At 43.6% G+C, this 20,676-nt stretch overlaps 2 protein-coding genes across 2 annotated transcripts in view; one reads left to right on the top strand and one right to left on the bottom strand.

Moving 5' to 3' along the window:
* Positions 1-16,880, bottom strand: part of LOC115163909 (ventricular zone-expressed PH domain-containing protein) — a 123,048-nt gene extending 106,168 nt beyond the window's left edge. Inside the window, exons 1-2 of the mRNA XM_029716108.1 lie at positions 16,869-16,880; positions 16,426-16,600 (exon numbers count right to left, since the gene is read on the bottom strand). Coding sequence (XP_029571968.1) covers positions 16,426-16,600; positions 16,869-16,880 — 187 coding nt within the window. The remainder of the gene's footprint in view (positions 1-16,425; positions 16,601-16,868) is intronic.
* On the top strand, positions 11,233-12,609 carry LOC115163746 (uncharacterized). Its single transcript, XM_029715905.1, has 3 exons — positions 11,233-11,251; positions 11,654-11,776; positions 11,913-12,609. Exons 2-3 carry the CDS (start codon positions 11,702-11,704, stop codon positions 12,555-12,557), a joined length of 720 nt encoding a protein of 239 aa, XP_029571765.1. The 5' UTR covers positions 11,233-11,251; positions 11,654-11,701; the 3' UTR covers positions 12,558-12,609.
* Positions 16,881-20,676: the final 3,796 nt, after the last annotated feature.

Raw genomic sequence — 20,676 nt, 5'->3', positions numbered from 1 at the left:
TATACTGTTGATATATTACTGATATGATACAGATATGCTAATGAAATATTATTGATATGCTACAGATATACTGCTGATATATTACTGACAGATATACTGTTGAAACATTCCTGACATGCTACAGATATACTGTTGAAATATTACTGACATGCTGCAGATAGCCTACATATGGTTTGTCGCGCATCTATAGATGGACAATTTTTTTCCTTTATTTAACTAGGCAAGTCAGTTAAGAACAAATTCTTATTTACAATGACGGCCTAGGAACAGTGGGTTAACTGCCTTGTTATCCCACTATTTCACCAAGACAAGGTACTGTATCAGCATATGCTGATTGTTAAGCCCGCCCCCTGTCCCGTAGCCCAGAGAACCAACAATAAATTACCTCTCTCCTCCCAGCAGCCACCAGTTCAGGAAGTAGGATGATGTAATGTGGTTCGGGTGAGATCGGGGGGTTGAGTTCTGTGTGGACAACCAAGCGTGTGTGTGTATGTAGGGTATATCTGAAAATGAGGTAGGCCTGTGGGGTTTACTGTAGTTGCCTGTAAAACCTTAACACTTTGCCCCACTGCTAGCTTCCTTTCTACACCCCCCCCCTCCCCCCACTGCTCCAGTCTTTGAGGTTGAAACACACATATACTGTACACACACACACACACACACACACACACACACACACACAGTGCTAGCTCATTATCTGCTACAGGTAACTGCCAAAATAAAGGAAACACCAACAGCTTCAATGCACCTTGGCATATATTCTACAATCGTCTGGAACTCTATTGGAGGGATACAACACCATTCTTCCACAATACATTCCATCGGTTGGTGTTTTGTTGATGGTGGTGAAAAGCGCCACTCCAGAATTCAATTGGGGTGAGATCTGATGACTGAGACAAACACACTAGAGGTCGACCGATTAATCGGAATGGCCGATTAATTAGGGCCGATTTCAAGTTTTCATAACAATCGGTAATCGGTATATTTGGCCACCGATTTGCCGATTTTAAAAAAAATATATATATTTTTTTATTTTTTTATGATTTTTTATTTTTTTAAAAACCTTTATTTAACTAGGCAAGTCAGTTAAAGAACACAATCTTATTTTCAATGACGCCTAGGAACGGTGGGGTAACTGCCTTGTTCAGGGGCAGAACGACAGATTTTTACCTTGTCAGCTTGGGGATGCAACCTTACGTTAACTAGCCCAACGCTCTAACCACCTGCAGTACGTTGCCAAGGTAAGTTGCTAGCTAGCATTAAACTTATCTTATAAAAAAAACAATCAATCAATCATAAACACTAGTTAACCTCACATGGTTGATGATATTACTAGTTTATCTAGCCTGTCCTGCTTTGCATATAATCGATGTGGTGCGCATTCGCGAAAAAGGACTGTCTTTGCTCCGACGTGTACCTAACCATAAACATCAATGTTTTTCTTAAAATCAATAAGTATATATTTTTAAACCTGCATATTTAGTTAATATTGCCTGCTAACATGAATTTCTTTTAACTAGGGAAAATGTGTCACTTCTCTTGCAAACAGAGTCAGGGTATATGCAGCAGTTTGGGCCGCCTAGCATGTTGCGAACTGTGAAGACTATATCTTCCTAACAAAGACAGCAGACTTCGTCAAACGAGGATGATTTAACAAAAGCGCATTGGCGAAAAAAAGCAAAATCATTGCACGACTGTAGCTAACCATAAACATCAATGCCTTTCTTAAAATCAATACACAGAAGTATATATTTTTAAACCTGCATATTTAGCTAAAAGAAATCCAGGATAGCAGGCAATATTAACCAGGTGAAATTGTGTCAGTTCTCTTGCGTTCGTTGCACGCAGAATCAGGGTATAAAGAATCTGTCTCGTTGCGAACTAATTTGCCAGAATTTTACGGAACTATGAAATAACATTGTAGGTTGTGCGATGTAACAGGAATATTTAGACTTATGGATGCCACCCGTTAGATAAAATACGGAACGGTTCCGTATGTCACTGAAAGAATAATGTTTTCGAGATGATAGTTTCCGGATTTGACCATATTAATGACCTAAGGTTTATTATACACTGCTCAAAAAAATAAAGGGAACACTTAAACAACACAATGTAACTCCAAGTCAATCACACTTCTGTGAAATCAAACTGTCCACTTAGGAAGCAACACTGATTGACAATACATTTCACATGCTGTTGTGCAAATGGAATAGACAACAGGTGGAAATTATAGGCAATTAGCAAGACACCCCCAATAAAGGAGTGGTTCTGCAGGTGGGGACCACAGACCACTTCTCAGTTCCTATGCATCCTAGCTGATGTTTTGGTCACTTTTGAATGCTGGCGGTGCTTTCACTCTAGTGGTAGCATGAGACGGAGTCTACAACCCACACAAGTGGCTCGGGTAGTGCAGCTCATCCAGGATGGCACACCAATGCGAGCTGTGGCAAGAAGGTTTGCTGTGTCTGTCAGCGTAGTGTCCAGAGCATGGAGGGGCTACCAGGAGACAGGCCAGTACATCAGGAGACGTGGAGGAGGCCGTAGGAGGGCAACAACCCAGCAGCAGGACCGCTACCTCCGCCTTTGTGCAAGGAGGAGCAGGAGAAGCACTGCCAGAGCCCTGCAAAATGACCTCCAGCAGGCCACAAATGTGCATGTGTCTGCTCAAACGGTCAGAAACAGACTCCATGAGGGTGGTATGAGGGCCCGACGTCCACAGGTGGGGGTTGTGCTTACAGCCCAACACCGTGCAGGACGTTTGGCATTTGCCAGAGAACACCAAGATTGGCAAATTCCCCACTGGCGCCCTGTGCTCTTCACAGATGAAAGCAGGTTCACACTGAGCACGTGACAGATGTGACAGAGTCTGGAGACGCCGTGGAGAATGTTCTGCTGCCTGCAACATCCTCCAGCATGACCGGTTTGGCGGTGGGTCAGTCATGGTGTGGGGTGGCATTTCTTTGGGGGGGCCGCACAGCCCTCCATGTGCTCGCCAGAGGTAGCCTGACTGCCATTAGGTACCGAGATGAGATCCTCAGACCCCTTGTGAGACCATATGCTGGTGCGGTTGGCCCTGGGTTCCTCCTAATGCAAGACAATGCTAGACCTCATGTGGCTGGAGTGTGTCAGCAGTTCCTGCAAGAGGAAGGCATTGATGCTATGGACTGGCCCGCCCGTTCCCCAGACCTGAATCCAATTGAGCACATCTGGGACATCATGTCTCGCTCCATCCACCAACGCCACATTGCACCACAGACTGTCCAGGAGTTGGCAGACGCTTTAGTCCAGGTCTGGGAGGAGATCCCTCAGGGGACCATCCGCCACCTCATCAGGAGCATGCCCAGGCGTTGTAGGGAGGTCATACAGGCACGTGGAGGCCACACACACTACTGAGCCTCATTTTGACTTGTTTTAAGGACATTACATCAAAGTTGGATCAGCCTGTAGTGTGGTTTTCCACTTTAATTTTGAGTGTGACTCCAAATCCAGACCTCCATGGGTTGATAAATTGGATTTCCATTGATTATTTTTGTGTGATTTTGTTGTCAGCACATTCAACTATGTAAAGAAAAAAGTATTTAATAAGATTATTTCTTTCATTCAGATCTAGGATGTGTTGTTTAAGTGTTCCCTTTATTTTTTTGAGCAGTATATTATAGTTAAGTCTATGATTTGATATTTGATAGAGCAGTCTGACAGCGGTGGTAGGAAGCAGCAGGCTCGTAATAGTCAAAGGTATATGGTTTAAAGAGAAATAGTCGACGCGTCATAATTCCTGTAATAACTTGCGGCTGAACTTGACAGGGGTTCCTTCGTTATTTTACCGTTCATGTCTTCCATAGAGAATGTCTTGATCTACTTCAAATAAGGTCTGTGTTTTGTGCTTAAGCCGCCTCAGCGTTTTGATACCCGTGTAAATGTCACTAGGTAACGTTTGTCAACATATTTTCATAAATCCACTCTACAAAAAAATGTATCTTCTTGTGTAGTCCTCCACAAGTCTGGTTCATCCTTGGGAGCAATTTCCAAACGCCTGAAGGTACCACGTTCATCTGTACAAACAATAGTACGTAAGTATAAACACCATGGGACCACACAGCCGTTATACCACTCAGGAAGTAGACGCGTTCTGTCTCCTAGAGATGAACGTACTTTGGTGTGAAAAGTGCAATTCAATCCCAGAACAACAGCAAAGGACCTTGTGAAGATGGTGGAGGACACAGGTACAAAAGTATCTATATCCACAGTAAAACGAGTCCTATATCGACATAACCTGAAAGGCCACTCAGCAAGGAAGAAGCCACTGCTCCAAAACCGCCATAAAAATGCCAGACTATGGTTTGCAACTGCACATGGGGACAAAGATCGTACTTTTTAAAGAAATGTCCTCTGGTCTGATGAAACAAAAAAATAACTATTTGGCCATAATGACCATCGTTATGTTTGGAGGAAAAAGCAAGCCGAAGAACACCATCCCAACCATGAAGCATGAGGGTGAAAGCATCATGTTGTGGGGGTGCTTTGCTGCAGGAAGGTCTTGTACCCTTCATAAAATAGATGGCATCATGAGGAAGGAAAATTATGTGAATATATTGAAGCAACATCTCAAGACATCAGATAGGAAGTAAAAGCTTGGTCGCAAATGGGTCTTCCAAATGGACAATAACCCCAAGCATACTTCCAAAGTTGTGGCAAAATGGCTTAAGGACAACAAAGTCAAGGTATTGGAGTGGCCATCACAAAGCTCTGACCTCAATCCTATAGAAAATGTGTGGGTGGAACCGAAAAAGCGTGTGCGAGCAAGGAGGCCTAAAAACCTGACTCAGTTACACCAGCTCTGTCAGGAGGAATGGGCCAAAATTCACCCAACTTATTGTGGGAAGCTTGTGGAAGGCTACCCGAAACGTTTGACCTAAGTTAACCTAAACAATTTAAAGGCAATGCTACCAAATACTAATTGAGTGTATGTAAACTTCTGACCCACTGGGAATGTGATGAAAGAAATAAAAGCTGAAATAAATCATTCTCTCTATAATTATTCTGACATTTCACATTCTTAAAATAAAGTGGCAATCCTAACTGACCTAAGACAGGGAATTCTTACTAGGATTAAATGTCAGGAATTGTGAAAAACTGAGTTTAAATGTATTTGGCTAAGGTGTATGTAAACTTCCGACTTCAACTGTATATATACAGTGAGGGAAAAAAGTATTTGATCCCCTGCTGATTTTGTACGTTTGCCCACTGACAAAGAAATGATCAGTCTATAATTTTAATGGTGGGTTCATTTGAACAGTGAGAGACAGAATAACAACAAAAAAATCCAGAAAAACACGTCAAACATTTTATAAATTGATTTGCATTTTAATGAGGGAAATAAGTATTTGACCCCTCTGCAAAACATGACTTAGTACTTGGTGGCAAAACCCTTGTTGGCAATCACAGAGGTCAGACGTTTCATGTAGTTGGCCACCAGGATTGCACACATCTCAGGAGGCATTTTGTCCCACTCCTCTTTGCAGATCTTCTCCAAGTCATTAAGGTTTCGAGGCTGACGTTTGGCAACTCGAACCTTCAGCTCCCTCCACAGATTTTCTATCGGATTAAGGTCTGGAGACTGGCTAGGCCACTCCAGGACCTTAATGTGCTTCTTCTTGAGCCACTCCTTTGTTGCCTTGGCCGTGTGATTTAGGTCATTGTCATGCTGGAATACCCATCCACGACCCATTTTCAATGCCCTGGTTGAGGGAACGAGGTACTCACCCAAGATTTGACGGTACATGGCCCCGTCCATCGTCCCTTTGATGTGGTGAAGTTGTCCTGTCCCCTTAGCAGAAAAACACCCCCAATGCATAATGTTTCCACCTCCATGTTTGACGGTGGGGATGGTGTTCTTGGGGTCATGGGCAGCATTCCTCCTCCTCCAAACACGGCGAGTTGAGTTGATGCCAAAAAGCTCAATTTTGGTCTCATCTGACCACAATACTTTCACCCAGTTGTCCTCTGAATCATTCAGATGTTCATTGGCAAATTTCAGACGGGCATGTATATGGGCTTTCTTGAGCAGGGGGACCTTGTGGGGGCTGCAGGATTGCAGTCCTTCACGGTGTAGTGTGTTAACAATTGTTTTCTTGGTGACTATGGTCCCAGCTGCCTTGAGATCATTGACAAGATCCTCCCGTGTAGTTCTGGGCTGATTCCTCACCGTTCTCATGATCATTGCAACTCCACGAGGTGAGATCTTGCATGGAGCCCCAGGCCGAGGGATATTGACAGTTCTTTTATGTTTCTTCCATTTGCGAATAATCGCAGCAACTGTTGTCACCTTCTCACCAAACTGCTTGGCGATGGTCTTGTAGCCCATTCCAGCCTTGTGTAGGTCTACAATCTTGTCCCTGATATCCTTGGAGAGCTCTTTGGTTTTGGCCATGGTGGAGAGTTTGGAATCTGATTGATTGATTGCTTCTGTGGACAGGTGTCTTTTATACAGGTAACAAACTGAGATTAGGAGCACTCCCTTTAAGAGTGTGCTCCTAATCTCAACTCGTTACCTGTATAAAAGACACCTGGGAGACAGAAATCTTTCTGATTGAGACGGGGTCAAATACTTATTTCCCTCATTAAAATGCAAATCAATTTATAACATTTTTGACATGCGTTTTTCTGGATTATTTTGTTGTTATTCTGTCTCTCACTGTTCAAATAAACCTACCATTAAAATTATAGACTGATCATTTCTTTGTCAGTTGGCAAATGTACAAAATCAGCAGGGGATCAAATACTTTTTTCCCTCACTGTATATATATACTGCTCAAAAAAAGAAAGGGAACACTTAAACAACACATCCTAGATCTGAATGAAAGAAATAATCTTATTAAATACTTTTTTCTTTACATTGTTGAATGTGCTGACAACAAAATCACACAAAAATAATCAATGGAAATCCAATTTATCAACCCATGGAGGTCTGGATTTGGAGTCACACTCAAAATTAAAGTGGAAAACCACACTACAGGCTGATCCAACTTTGATGTAATGTCCTTAAAACAAGTCAAAATGAGGCTCAGTAGTGTGTGTGGCCTCCACGTGCCTGTATGACCTCCCTACAACGCCTTGGCATGCTCCTGATGAGGTGGCGGATGGTCTCCTGAGGGATCTCCTCCCAGACCTGGACTAAAGCATCCGCCAACTCCTGGACAGTCTGTGGTGCAACGTGGCGTTGGTGGATGGAGCGAGACATGATGTCCCAGATGTGCTCAATTGGATTCAGGTCTGGGGAACGGGCGGGCCAGTCCATAGCATCAATGCCTTCCTCTTGCAGGAACTGCTGACACACTCCAGCCACATGAGGTCTAGCATTGCCTTGCATTAGGAGGAACCCAGGGCCAACCGCACCAGCATATGGTCTCACAAGGGGTCTGAGGATCTCATCTCGGTACCTAATGGCAGTCAGGCTACCTCTGGCGAGCACATGGAGGGCTGTGCGGCCCCCCCAAAGAAATGCCACCCCACACCATGACTGACCCACTGCCAAACCGGTCATGCTGGAGGATGTTGCAGGCAGCAGAACGTTCTCCACGGCGTCTCCAGGCTCTGTCACGTGCTCAGTGTGAACCTGCTTTCATCTGTGAAGAGCACAGGGCGCCAGTGGCGAATTTGCCAATCTTGGTGTTCTCTGGCAAATTCCAAACGTCCTGCACGGTGTTGGGCTGTAAGCACAACCCCCACCTGTGGACGTCGGGCCCTCATACCACCCTCATGGAGTCTGTTTCTGACCGTTTGAGCAGACACATGCACATTTGTGGCCTGCTGGAGGTCATTTTGCAGGGCTCTGGCAGTGCTCCTCCTGCTCCTCCTTGCACAAAGGCGGAGGTAGCGGTCCTGCTGCTGGGTTGTTGCCCTCCTACGGCCTCCTCCACGTCTCCTGATGTACTGGCCTGTCTCCTGGTAGCCCCTCCATGCTCTGGACACTACGCTGACAGACACAGCAAACCTTCTTGCCACAGCTCGCATACCTGAGCCACTTGTGTGGGTTGTAGACTCTCATGCTACCACTAGAGTGAAAGCACCGCCAGCATTCAAAAGTGACCAAAACATCAGCCAGGAAGCATAGGAACTGAGAAGTGGTCTGTGGTCCCCACCTGCAGAACCACTCCTTTATTGGGGGTGTCTTGCTAATTGCCTATAATTTCCACCTGTTGTCTATTCCATTTGCACAACAGCATGTGAAATGTATTGTCAATCAGTGTTGCTTCCTAAGTGGACAGTTTGATTTCACAGAAGTGTGATTGACTTGGAGTTACATTGCGTTGTTTAAGTGTTCCCTTTATTTTTTTGAGCAGTGTATATATACATTACCAGTCAAAAGTTTGGACACACCTACTTATTCAAGTGTTTTTCTTTATTTTACTATTTTCTACATTGTAGAATAAGAGTGAAGACATCAAACTATGAAATACATATACGGAATCATGTAGTAACCAAAAAAGTGTTAAACAAAGCAAAATATATTATTCAAAGTAGCCACCCTTTGCCTTGATGACGGCTTTGCATTCTCTCAACCAGTTTCATGAGGTAGTCACCTGGAATGTTTTTCCAACAGTCTTGAAGGAGTTCACACAAATGCTGAGCACTTGTTGGCTGCTTTTCCTTCACTCTGCGGTCTTTGACCTAAAGAAAAACCATGGAATGAGTAGATGCGTCTATATATATATACAGTATTATATATATCTCCATCTCTGTCTCCTAACTCGGCATCTTACTTATCTCCATCTTTGTCTCCCTGTCTCTCTTTCATTGTCTCTTTCAGTCTCTCTCTCCATTCTGATAAATGCTCTATTCCAGCAAAAACAATGGAGAGTCTCTGTTTAACGGAGAGCCAGAATTTTTGTTTACATATCCCCTTTCTACTCTCCTCTCCCTTTCTCCCTCACCACTTCCTGTGCCCTATATGTCTCCCTCTCCCCTCTTCCTCTTTTTCCACCCCCCCATCCCCATCCCCCGTCCCTCCTTTCCCAAATATTTGTCCAGAGTAGCAAAGCACATGGTGGATGTGCCAAAAAGTGCAAAATAAAACAGTCGATAAAACTACATTTGAACTTGACATAGGGTATGTTAAAATGCCTTAAACATAGACAATATACAGTAAATCACCAGCACTAGCTGTCTCACAGCAGCAGGCACCCCAAACCAATAAAACATGAGACTTAACCATGCCAGTTTTAACTGGGGAGTGTCAAGAGCCATTTCCCAATACGCTGTTATGTAACTGTGTGTGGTTGTGTGTGCGTGTGCGTGTGCGTGTGTGTGTGTGTGTGTGTGTGTGTGTGTGTGTGTGTGTGTGTGTGTGTGTGTGCGTGTGTGCGTGTGTTGGACTGGCCTGTCACCCACTCTCAGCTTTGGACCGTGGCAGTGTTTATACTTGAGCCTGGAGAACAGACCCCCAAAAGCAGGAAGTGCCTCAGCTGCCACAACACCACTGAGACTCTCCAGGGCAGGAGTGCAACTGCCTACGCTGCGGGTGAGTAGTCTAGCACAATATGGCTTCCATTAATGCATAAAATCTGGTCAAGGGAAGGACGAAATGGAGGCGGATCATTGCGGTCATTTCACAAAAGAGGATTAAGTATGTGAGAACATAAAAACAGTTGAACGGTTCGATAAGAGGGGATATGTTTATACTGTACAGGAGTCATTTACCTTAGCACAGCAGTAACTGATTATGTGATGAGTGTTCACAAAATGGTGTTCACAAAATTGCCACAGTGCATTGCATCACCCAGGTGGCCGCCACACACTAAAGCTGGATGAGGTGAGTTACACAAACACAATGTCATAATGTGTGTGAAGTGTTAGCTGACCGTACAGGTCATGAAGTGTGTGAGCTATTCACACACATGTTCCAGGATCATTTACAGGATAAACAAACGGTTAACCCTGAGTGGTTGATTTCATATGACGGGTCGTGGAGGTTGGAGAGAGGGGGCCCAGGATGGGGGGCAGACATACGTATGCTCCTGAAGGCACGTACACACACACACCTATGGATCTTTCTAGTCCCTCTACAACAGGAAAGGTCCTGTGCAAAGGTTCTCTTCCCCTGTAGTAGACTACTTAAACCGGTATGAAAAAAAAACACACACACATAGACCAGCAACACACACACACACACACACACACACACACACACACACACACACACACACACACACACACACACACACACACACTACTAGATCCTTTGTGGTAACCTCTACCACCAATTCTATAAATCAGTTCTATTAAACACTTATATTAATAATTTATATTACAGTTTTTACCAATTGTTTATACACTACAATTGGAACTTGAAATGCAATCACCGAAACCTGAAACTCATGTACCAAATCCCTAAACCAAGTCTGCAAAATTGCAAGCACAATTCCTGCTTTACACTCAGTTTTGAATTTTATATCACACTTTTTGCAAAACACTACACACAGTTCTCTACATTAGGAACAACATTCACAATTAAAATCTCTTTAGTCCCTTTGGAAAGCAACGCCAATCACAATGCCAAGCTCTATACACCAATTGGCAACACCCACCCCTGACAGGTGTAAACACTAGTTGCTGAATTGTTCACTAAGAAATCAGAGCTTCAGCACTACAAAAGGCCACAGATGAGCTCTCCTGTTTTGGAGGAAAATGGAAGTCAATGGTGAAGCAAGAGCCAGAGGTGAAGGAGTGAGAATCAGAAGAGCAAGAGGAGGATGAGGAAAGACAGTTGTCTCAGATGAGATCAGGGCCACATTGGTTGACCATGTGCTCAACCATGGATTGAGTATGAGGGAGGCTGGGCAGAGAGTTCAGCCCAACCTGAGCCGCTACACGGTTGCATCTATCATCCCTACATTCAGAAATGACAACCGGTAAGTTACCTACCATCTACACTATGCTCTTTATGTATGAATACTGTTGTATACTGCAGTCAGTAGGCCTATGTTACTCAGTGATTGTTGGCCAATGTTACAGTAATGTCATTTCAAATTGAAAGAAAATGTTGTATTTTTGTTTACTGCAACCAACGATATCATATTTGTGGATCTTCTGCAGAACTGAGAGACGGCCAGGCCATGGTGGAAGACACTGGCTGTTCACACCAGAACAGGAGACCGCTATTGTGAACATGGTGGTGGCAAACAATACCATTAGACTACAAGAAATCCAGAACCACATAATTGCAGACACAATATTCAATAACATTCACCAGGTGGTGTCACGACTACCGCCGAAGTCGGCTCCTCTCCTTGTTCGGGCGGCGTTCGACGTCACCGGCTTCCTAGCCATCGCCGCTCCATTTTTCATGTATCCATTTGTTTTGTCTTGTTCCCTGCACACCTGGTTTTCATTCCCCAATCAATCTACATGTATTTATTCCTCTGATCCCCATCATGTCTTTGTGTAAGATTGTTTGTGTTATGTGTGTATTTGTTGACGCGCCAGACTGGCTTATTTTTTCCGTGTTATTTTCACGAAGATGTTTATTGTTAAACATAATTCTTGTGACTGTTTGGCGCGTTTTGCACTTTTGCCTCAATAAAGTTCACAAATGTTCACAAATCTCTGCTCTCCTGCACCTGACTTCGCTACCAGTACGCACACACCTTGACAGGTGGGCTTGTCTACATTGGACCGTGTATTACAGCGCAACCGAATCCGGATGAAACAGGTCTACAGGGTGCCATTTGAGCGAAACTCAGAGAGGGTTAAAGAACAGCGCTATGAATATGTGCAAGTAAGTACTATACTGTGAATTTGCTATCATATCAGCACTGTATAGACACATTACAGTACTATAATCCAGTGTATTGTGCCTCACCATATTGACTGCTCTAGGTCTATGTCACATATTGTCTTGTCGTCTGTTTCAGAGAGTCTTGGAGCTGGATGCCGCTGCAATTCAGCATGTTTATATTTACATTGATGAGGCTGGCTTCAACCTAGCCAAAAGAAGGGGATGGAGACGGAACATTATTGACCACCGTGCCATTGTGAATGTCCCTGGACAGCGTGGAGGGAATATCACCAGCCAGAAAGGTGTCCTCCATCACCATGCCAACCTTGGTCCCTACAACACCGCCCTTCTCATTACATTCCTGGACACACTACATGGCATCCTCATTCCAGCCGAGCAGAGGGGTGGACCAGAGCAGCCCAGGTATGTTGTCATCTGGGACAACGTGAGTTTCCACCGGGCTGCTCTGGTCTGCAACTGGTTCATCGACCACCCAGATTGTATTGTTCTATACCTCCCACCATATTCCCCATTCCTAAACCCAATTGAAGAGTTTTTCTCGGCATGGCGATGGAAGGCGTATGACCGCCATCCCCTCGCACGCATGCCTCTTCTCCAGACAATGGAGGATGCATGTGGTGAAGTTGATGTGGGGGCTTTCGGCGGCTGGATCCGTCACTCCAGAAGATTCTTTCCCCAATGTTTAACCAGGGAAAACATCGCTTGTGATGTAGATGAGGTGCTGGGGCCAGACCAAAATAGGAGGCAGGATGCAGCCTAATGTCTTTTTTCTTACATTTTGCATGTGTTTTTGTCTTTTTTTGTTTTGAGTTTTGAAAGAATGAGCCACTTCCCTTTTTTTTTTTTACAAAAAACCCTTTATCTTACTGAATGTTTTTCCTGTTTTTCTCCTGTTGGGTATGGAAAGTGTTACATACAAAACACAAGTGTTCAAAAATACTGCATTTTGGAAATAAATGACTATGTTTTTGTTAATGTATTGCATTTGTGTGTGTTTATTTATATATATATTTGAGTAGGTATACATTACTGTAACAAACTTTTACAACCGGCTACAGTGTAACACTGAAAATGCAAAAGGCATAAAACTACTGACGGGATATTCATAGTAGTGTTTTGTGTTGAGCACATCAGTATGTTGTTGGTTGGTAGACAGATCTATTCATATGATGGGTGTGTCATTTTGATTTTTAAAAAAAACATGTTGGAAAGAAAACAGTTTTGAATGCAGTGTTTGCTTTTGCTAGAGTTTTCCGTTTTGTGTTTAGAGTTTAAGGAAAATGGGCCAAAGATTCAGCAAACGTGTGTAAACAATTGTGGAAAACTGTCATCACTCAGGCTCCACTAGAGGGTTCGAGGCCTGGGGGGGTAAACAGATGCCTAACGAGCAAAACTAACGACGGTCCCTGAGGAAAACCACTAACGAGGTCTAACCATGTTTAAGAGGGTAACAAGGTGCTCCAACTGGGATCCTGGAGGAGGCAACATAATGACAAACCCTAAGGGAGCGTGGAAAAGAGCCCCCTAACTAGGCATCTTAGTGCTCCTCAAAGCTGATGTCCTTAGTACCTATCAGTGATTTATTACTATGTATGTTTTAGTATGTAATAACCAGCTTCAGTAAAAAAGCTTATCTTCAAAGTCAGAGCTTATCTGCAAAGTTATAATGAAAACCATCTGTTCCCAGGAAAATGTAGGCTCACCAACTACCATATGAACGCTACTAGTATTACTACTAACACTACTATTACTCATACATCTACTAGTTCTACTAATACTACTACTAACACTACTACTAACAATACTACTACTATTACTACAAACACTACTACCACCACTAACACTACTAGTACTATTACTAACACTACCACAACTACTACATCTACTATTACCACTACTACCACATTTACTAGTACTACTACTACTACTACTACTAACACTACATCTACTAGTTCTACTAATACTACTACTAACACTACTACTACTACTAACACTACTACTAACAATAGTACTACTACTACAAACGCTACTACTACTAATAGTACTACTACTACTAACACTACTACTACAAACACTACTACCACCACTAACACTACTACTACTATTACTAACACTACCACTACTACTAACACTACCACTACATCTACTAGTACTACTACTACAACATCTACTACTACTACTGCTATTACTACTACTACTGCTTCTGCTACTACGACTACTACTACTACTGCTACTACTAATAATAATATAAATGCTACTACGACTACTACTACTACTACTACTACTATGACTACTACTACTACTACTACATCTACTAGTAGTACTACTACTGCTACTGCTAATACTACTGTTACAACTACTACTGCTACTACTACTACTACTGCTACTACTACTAACACTACTAGTACATCTACTAGTATTCCTACTACTACATATAGTACTACTACTACTACATCTACTAGTACTACTACTACAACATATACTACTACTACTACTGCTATTACTACTACTACTACTACTATGACTACGACTACTGCTACTGCTAATACAGCTACTACTACTACTACTACTACTACTACTACTACTACTACTACTACTACTGATACTGCTAATACTACTGCTACTGCTACTACTAATAATAATATAAATGCTACTACGACGACTACTACTACTACTACTACTACTACTGCTACTACTAATAATAATGTAAATGCTAATACGACTACGACGACTACTACTACTACTCCTACTACTAATAATAATATAAATGCTACTACGACTACTACTGCTACTACTAATAATAATATAAATGCTAATACGACTACGACGACTACTACTACTACGTCACTTCTAAATTCCAGTGCTACCTCTACACTCTTACAAAAAAGGGTTCCAAAAGGGTTCTTCGGCTGTCAGCATAGGATAACCCTTTTTGGTTCCAGTGGAGAACCCTTTTTGGTTCCAGGTATAACCCTTTTTGGTTTCAGATAAAACCCTTTTTGGTTCCATTTAGAACCCTCTGTGGAAAAGGTTCTACATGGAACCCCAAAAGGTTCTACCTGGAACCAAAAAGGGTTCTTCAAAGGATTATCCTATGGGGACAGCTGAAGAACCCTTTTAGGTTCTAGAGAGCACCTTTTTTTCTAAGAGTGTACCTCTTCAGGCCTCCCGAGTGGCGCAGCGGTCTAAGGCACTGCATCGCAGTGCTAAAGGCATCACAACAGATCCTGGTTTGATCCCACGCTGTATCGCAGCCGACCGCGACCGGGAGACCCATGAGGCGGAGTACAATTGGCCCAGCGTCGTCCGGTTAGGGGAGGGTTCGGCCGGCCGGGATGTCCTTGTCCCATCGCGCTCTAGCAACTCCTGTGACGGACCGGGCACCAGTTGGATGGTGTTTTCTCTGACACATTGGTGTGGCTGGCTTCCGGGTTAAGTGTGTCAAGAAGCAGTGTGGCTTGGCAGGGTCGTGTTTCAGAGGACGCACGGCTCTCGACCTTCGCCTCTCCCGAGTCCGTACGGGAGTTGCAGCAATGGGACAAGACTGTAACTACCAATTGGATATCAAAAACAAACAAAATTGTGTACCTCTTCAGTTTTATCAGTAGAGTGTAGTCCACTGGCTGACCTCAACCCAAAACTATAATATTAGCATTCTTATGAACCTGCACTAACACAGTCTAAATGAGACTGGACCGCTCTGGTCCTTATGAAAACCTCCACTAGCCCACTACCACACACACACACACACACACACACACACACACACACACACACACACACACACACACACACTCCTCCCTGACTCTCTCTCCTGAGTCTTATATAGGGAGTAAAAGCTACAGTGCTGCTGGGAGATCCTTATCTATCCAGGGCAATGGGGCCCGGGCTACACAGCCTGTTTAGAGCCTGTCCAGCTCTAAAACATGAGACAGCTGTATTCAGCTGTAGCCAGGGGTGGGCCTGTAAACCTAAGCCACAGATCTGAGGGCCACTTAAGAGTGATCCCTCAGCTCGAACCCACAGTCAGGCTGGAAGCCATGCTGCTCTGTCTGGCCTGAGGAATGAAAGGGCAAAACAAGGCAAGTGAGACATGAAACAAACTGATCATCTCTTTCAACTGCCTCCTCTCATAATATTTTACTCCGCACTTCCAAATACATAAATAAAACACATATCATGAAACCTATGACTGAACTGTGTATTGGTCAAGGAATGAACAAACAGAAACCAGTCTGTCTCTTTAAACTGATCTCAGCCAAGATCCTCTGATCAGGAACACTGATACCCTGTCAGGTTATTTAATATAGGGGAGGTTTCCCTTTAACAGAAACAATCACATCCCTCTATGGTTGTGGAACATGTCTATCTGTAAGTGTGTAATACTAAATGTGTCCGTGTGTGTGTGTGTATACAGTATACAGTGTATGTGTGTGTGTGTGTGTGTGTGTGTGTGTGTGTGTGTGTGTGTGTGTGTGAGTGCGGGCGTGTGTGTGTATGTGTCTGTGTGTCCTACCTCCCAGCATGCTGCAGGTGATAGCCTTTCTCTCTCTCTCTGTGTGTGTGTGTGTGTGTGTGTGCATGCGCACGGACGTGTGTGTATGTGTCCGTGTGTGTGTGTGTCCTACCTCCCAGCACACTGCAGGTGATAGCCTCTGTGTGTTCTGCCAGAAGTTCAGCCTTAGCCATGGCAGCCAGAGAGAGATAACTGGACATGTTTCTACTGAGCTCTCTGTTGCCTCTCTGTAGAAACCTCACTGCCACCGGCACCGCTAGAGCCATCACTGGGGGACGACTGTAGTTCTGTGGGAGGGAGAGACAGGGAGAAGAGAGACAGAGACACAGAGAGATTGTGTGAGAGAGACAGAGATTGTGTGTGTGTGTGTGTGTGTGTGTGTGTGTGTGTGTGTGTGTGTGTGTGTGTGTGTGTGTGTGTGTGTGTGTGTGTGTGTGTGTGTGTACATCCTATTTAGGGCCTTCAGTATATGGACCCTCAGTGATGCACATGGACAATTTAAGGGAACAGAACAGAATAGAACAGAATGGAGGATAAACAGATGGCTCTCTTTACATAAAGACTCATTTCTGAACTCAAGGAGAGAGTGTATGTTTCTCTGCATGTAGACAGTAGTGTCCCAGGGCCTAATTTAACATCCACTAGCGCCCCCAAGGGGATGGTTCGGGAACATTTAGAAGGGCTGGAAATGGGCAAAAGTACTGTCCAACTGTTCTCCTGAAGAGCTACATTGTATCCAGACTTTTTAAAAGCAGTTGACAGAAACAAGAGTCCTATGGTCTGAAGGTGACCAAAACCCGATTTGGTAACTACTGAGTTAGCGCTACTATCTTCTATCGCCATAAGACAAACACTGAAACATACCCAAACAACTATACTATACTCTAACAGAAAACAACTATACTATACTATAAAACACATTGGTGCCGTATCATTAGAGCTGGTGAGCTACAGTACAGTGTTGTTATAAGGGATTAATGCTAAACTCATATTTATGGCTAGAAAAGTGTCATACGTCTGTACTTCCAGCAGGTGGCAGTGCAGGCAAGGCTTTCTCTCTGCAAGTCCAAGAGTCTTACTAAAAACAACAGCACAGTCCTCTCTCTGTTGATATGAGGAATAAACACAAACACTCATGCAAACACACACACACTCACACATACACATACACACACACACACACACACAGACGTACAGCACATGCACAGTCCTATTAGAGTGAGTCACTGCAATATCAGGCTGCTCTCAGATCAAAGGAGCTCATCCAGAGACTCAGAGGAGTTCAGGCATCAGACTCAAACTCCAGAACAGACAAGGAGCTCACTAATGACGACTAACCAGACAAGGAGCTCACTAAGGAAGACTAACCAGACATGGAGCTCACTAAGGAAGACTAACCAGACATGGAGCTCACTAAGGAAGACTAACCAGACAAGGAGCTCACTAAGGAAGACTAACCAGACATGGAGCTCACTAATGAAGACTAACCAGACATGGAGCTCACTAAGGAAGACTAACCAGACAAGGAGCTCACTAATGACGACTAACCAGACAAGGAGCTCACTAATGACAACTAACCAGACAAGGAGCACACTAATGACGACTAACCAGACATGGAGCTCACTAAGGAAGACTAACCAGACAAGGAGCTCACTAATGACGACTAACCAGACATGGAGCTCACTAATGACGACTAACCAGACAAGGAGCTCACTAATGACGACTAACCAGACAAGGAGCTCACTAATGACGACTAACCAGACAAGGGGCTCACTAATGACGACTAACCAGACAAGGAGCTCACTAATGACGACTAACCAGACAAGGAGCTCACTAATGACGACTAACCAGACAAGGAGCTCACTAAGGAAGACTAACCAGACAAGGAGCTCACTAATGAAGACTAACCAGACAAGGAGCTCACTAAGGAAGACTAACCAGACAAGGAGCTCACTAAGGAAGACTAACCAGACATGGAGCTCACTAAGGAAGACTAACCAGACAAGGAGCTCACTAAGGAAGACTAACCAGACAAGGAGCTCACTAAGGAAGACTAACCAGACATGGAGCTCACTAAGGAAGACTAACCAGACATGGAGCTCACTAAGGAAGACTAACCAGACAAGGAGCTCACTAAGGAAGACTACCACAGGAGCTAAGGAAGACTAACCACAGGAGCTCACTAAGGAAGACTAACCAGACATGGAGCTCACTAAGGAAGACTAACCAGACATGGAGCTCACTAAGGAAGACTAACCAGACAAGGAGCTCACTAAGGAAGACTAACCAGACATGGAGCTCACTTAGGAAGACTAACCAGACAAGGAGCTCACTAATGAAGACTAACCAGACATGGAGCTCACTAAGGAAGACTAACCAGACAAGGAGCTCACTAAGGAAGACTAACCAGACATGGAGCTCACTAATGACGACTAACCAGACAAGGAGCTCACTAATGACGACTAACCAGACAAGGAGCTCACTAATGACGACTAACCAGACAAGGAGCTCACTAAGGAAGACTAACCAGACAAGGAGCTCACTAAGGAAGACTAACCAGACATGGAGCTCACTAAGGAAGACTAACCAGACATGGAGCTCACTAAGGAAGACTAACCAGACAAGGAGCTCACTAAGGAAGACTAACCAGACATGGAGCTCACTAAGGAAGACTAACCAGACAAGGAGCTCACTAATGAAGACTAACCAGACATGGAGCTCACTAAGGAAGACTAACCAGACAAGGAGCTCACTAAGGAAGACTAACCAGACATGGAGCTCACTAATGACGACTAACCAGACAAGGAGCTCACTAATGACGACTAACCAGACAAGGAGCTCACTAATGACGACTAACCAGACAAGGAGCTCACTAATGAAGACTAACCAGACAAGGAGCTCACTAAGGAAAATCAATCGGGCTTCAGGAAGAAGCATAGCACAATTACAGCAGCCATGAGTGTTTTAAATGATATCACTAAAGCCCTTGACAAAAAACAGCACTGTGTCTCACTTTTTATTGATATCTCTAAGGCTTTTGATACAGTTGATCATGCTATACTAAGGCAGAGATTGTCGAGTGTAGGTCTTTCGGAGCATGCAGTTGCATGGTTTGCTAACTATCTGTCTGATAGAACTCAGTGCACTCAATTTGATGGGCTCATGTCTGTTAAATTGTCTGTCTGTAATGGTGTGCCCCAAGGCTCTGTACTTGGTCCTCTCTTATTCACTATTTATATAAATAATTTAGACAAAAATGTACAAAATGCGCAACTTCATTTTTATGCTGATGATACTGTTATTTACTGTTGTGCCTCGTCTCTTACAAAAGCTGAGATTGAGACTGTAACCTCATATAAATATCTTGGAATTTTAATTGATGACTTTTTAAATTGCATATTCAACCACTTACAAAAAAATTGAAGCTGAAATTGGGATTTTATTTTAGGAATAAGGCCTGTTTTTCTTTTGAAGCCAGGAGGCTAGTATCAGCTACATTTATGCCTTTACTAGACTATGGGGATATTTTATATATGAATGCTTCCGCTCAGTGTTTGAGATCAATTGACACCCTTTACCATGGCACTTTGAAATTTACCACCTTTACCACTGCAAAATCCTTACGCACCACTGCACTTTGTATACCAGGGTTGGCTGGCCTTCTCTAGTCACTCGTAGGCTCAGTCACTGGTATACTTTTATTTACAAAGCCATTTTGGGTTTACTACCGTTTTATTTGGGGGGTTTTATTGTTCAGAAATGTGATGGGTACTCTCTTCGTTCGCTGGACTTTATCCTGCTAACTGTTCCAAATGTCCAAACTGAATTTGGTAAAAGGGCTTTTATGTACTCTGCGCCATCGTCTTGGAAAGCCTTACAAAATACTTTTAAACTGGAAGAACTTGTCCCGATTGGTATTTTTAAATCACTGATGAATGATCTTGAGACTGATTCCCTGACCTGTCAATGTTTTTAATTTGCTGTTTTGATTTTGTTATACTCTTGTGAATTCTGTTTTTTACTAGATTATTTGTAGTTTTTCATGTTGTTTCTGTAATTTTTGTTATGACTTGGTGCTGCCTATCTTGGCCAGGACGCTCTTGAAAAAGAGATTTTAAATCTCAATGAGCCCTTCCTGGTTAAATAAAGGTTTAATAATACTTTTTTTTTTAAAAGGAAGGCTAACCAGACAAGGAGCTCACTAAGGAAGACTAACCAGACAAGGAGCTTATTCTCTCTCTCTCTCTCTCTCCTCTCTCTCTCTCTCTCTCTCTCTCTCTCTCTCTCTCTCCTCTCTCTCTCTCCTTCTCTCTCTCTCTCTCTCTCTCTCTCTCTCTCTCTCTCTCCTCTCTCCATCTCTCCC

This window comes from Salmo trutta, chromosome 26, assembly GCF_901001165.1.
Source record: "Salmo trutta chromosome 26, fSalTru1.1, whole genome shotgun sequence".
NCBI lineage: Eukaryota > Metazoa > Chordata > Actinopteri > Salmoniformes > Salmonidae > Salmo > Salmo trutta.
Note: the sequence above shows the minus strand (reverse complement) of the source record. Positions and strands in the feature narration are given on the sequence as shown.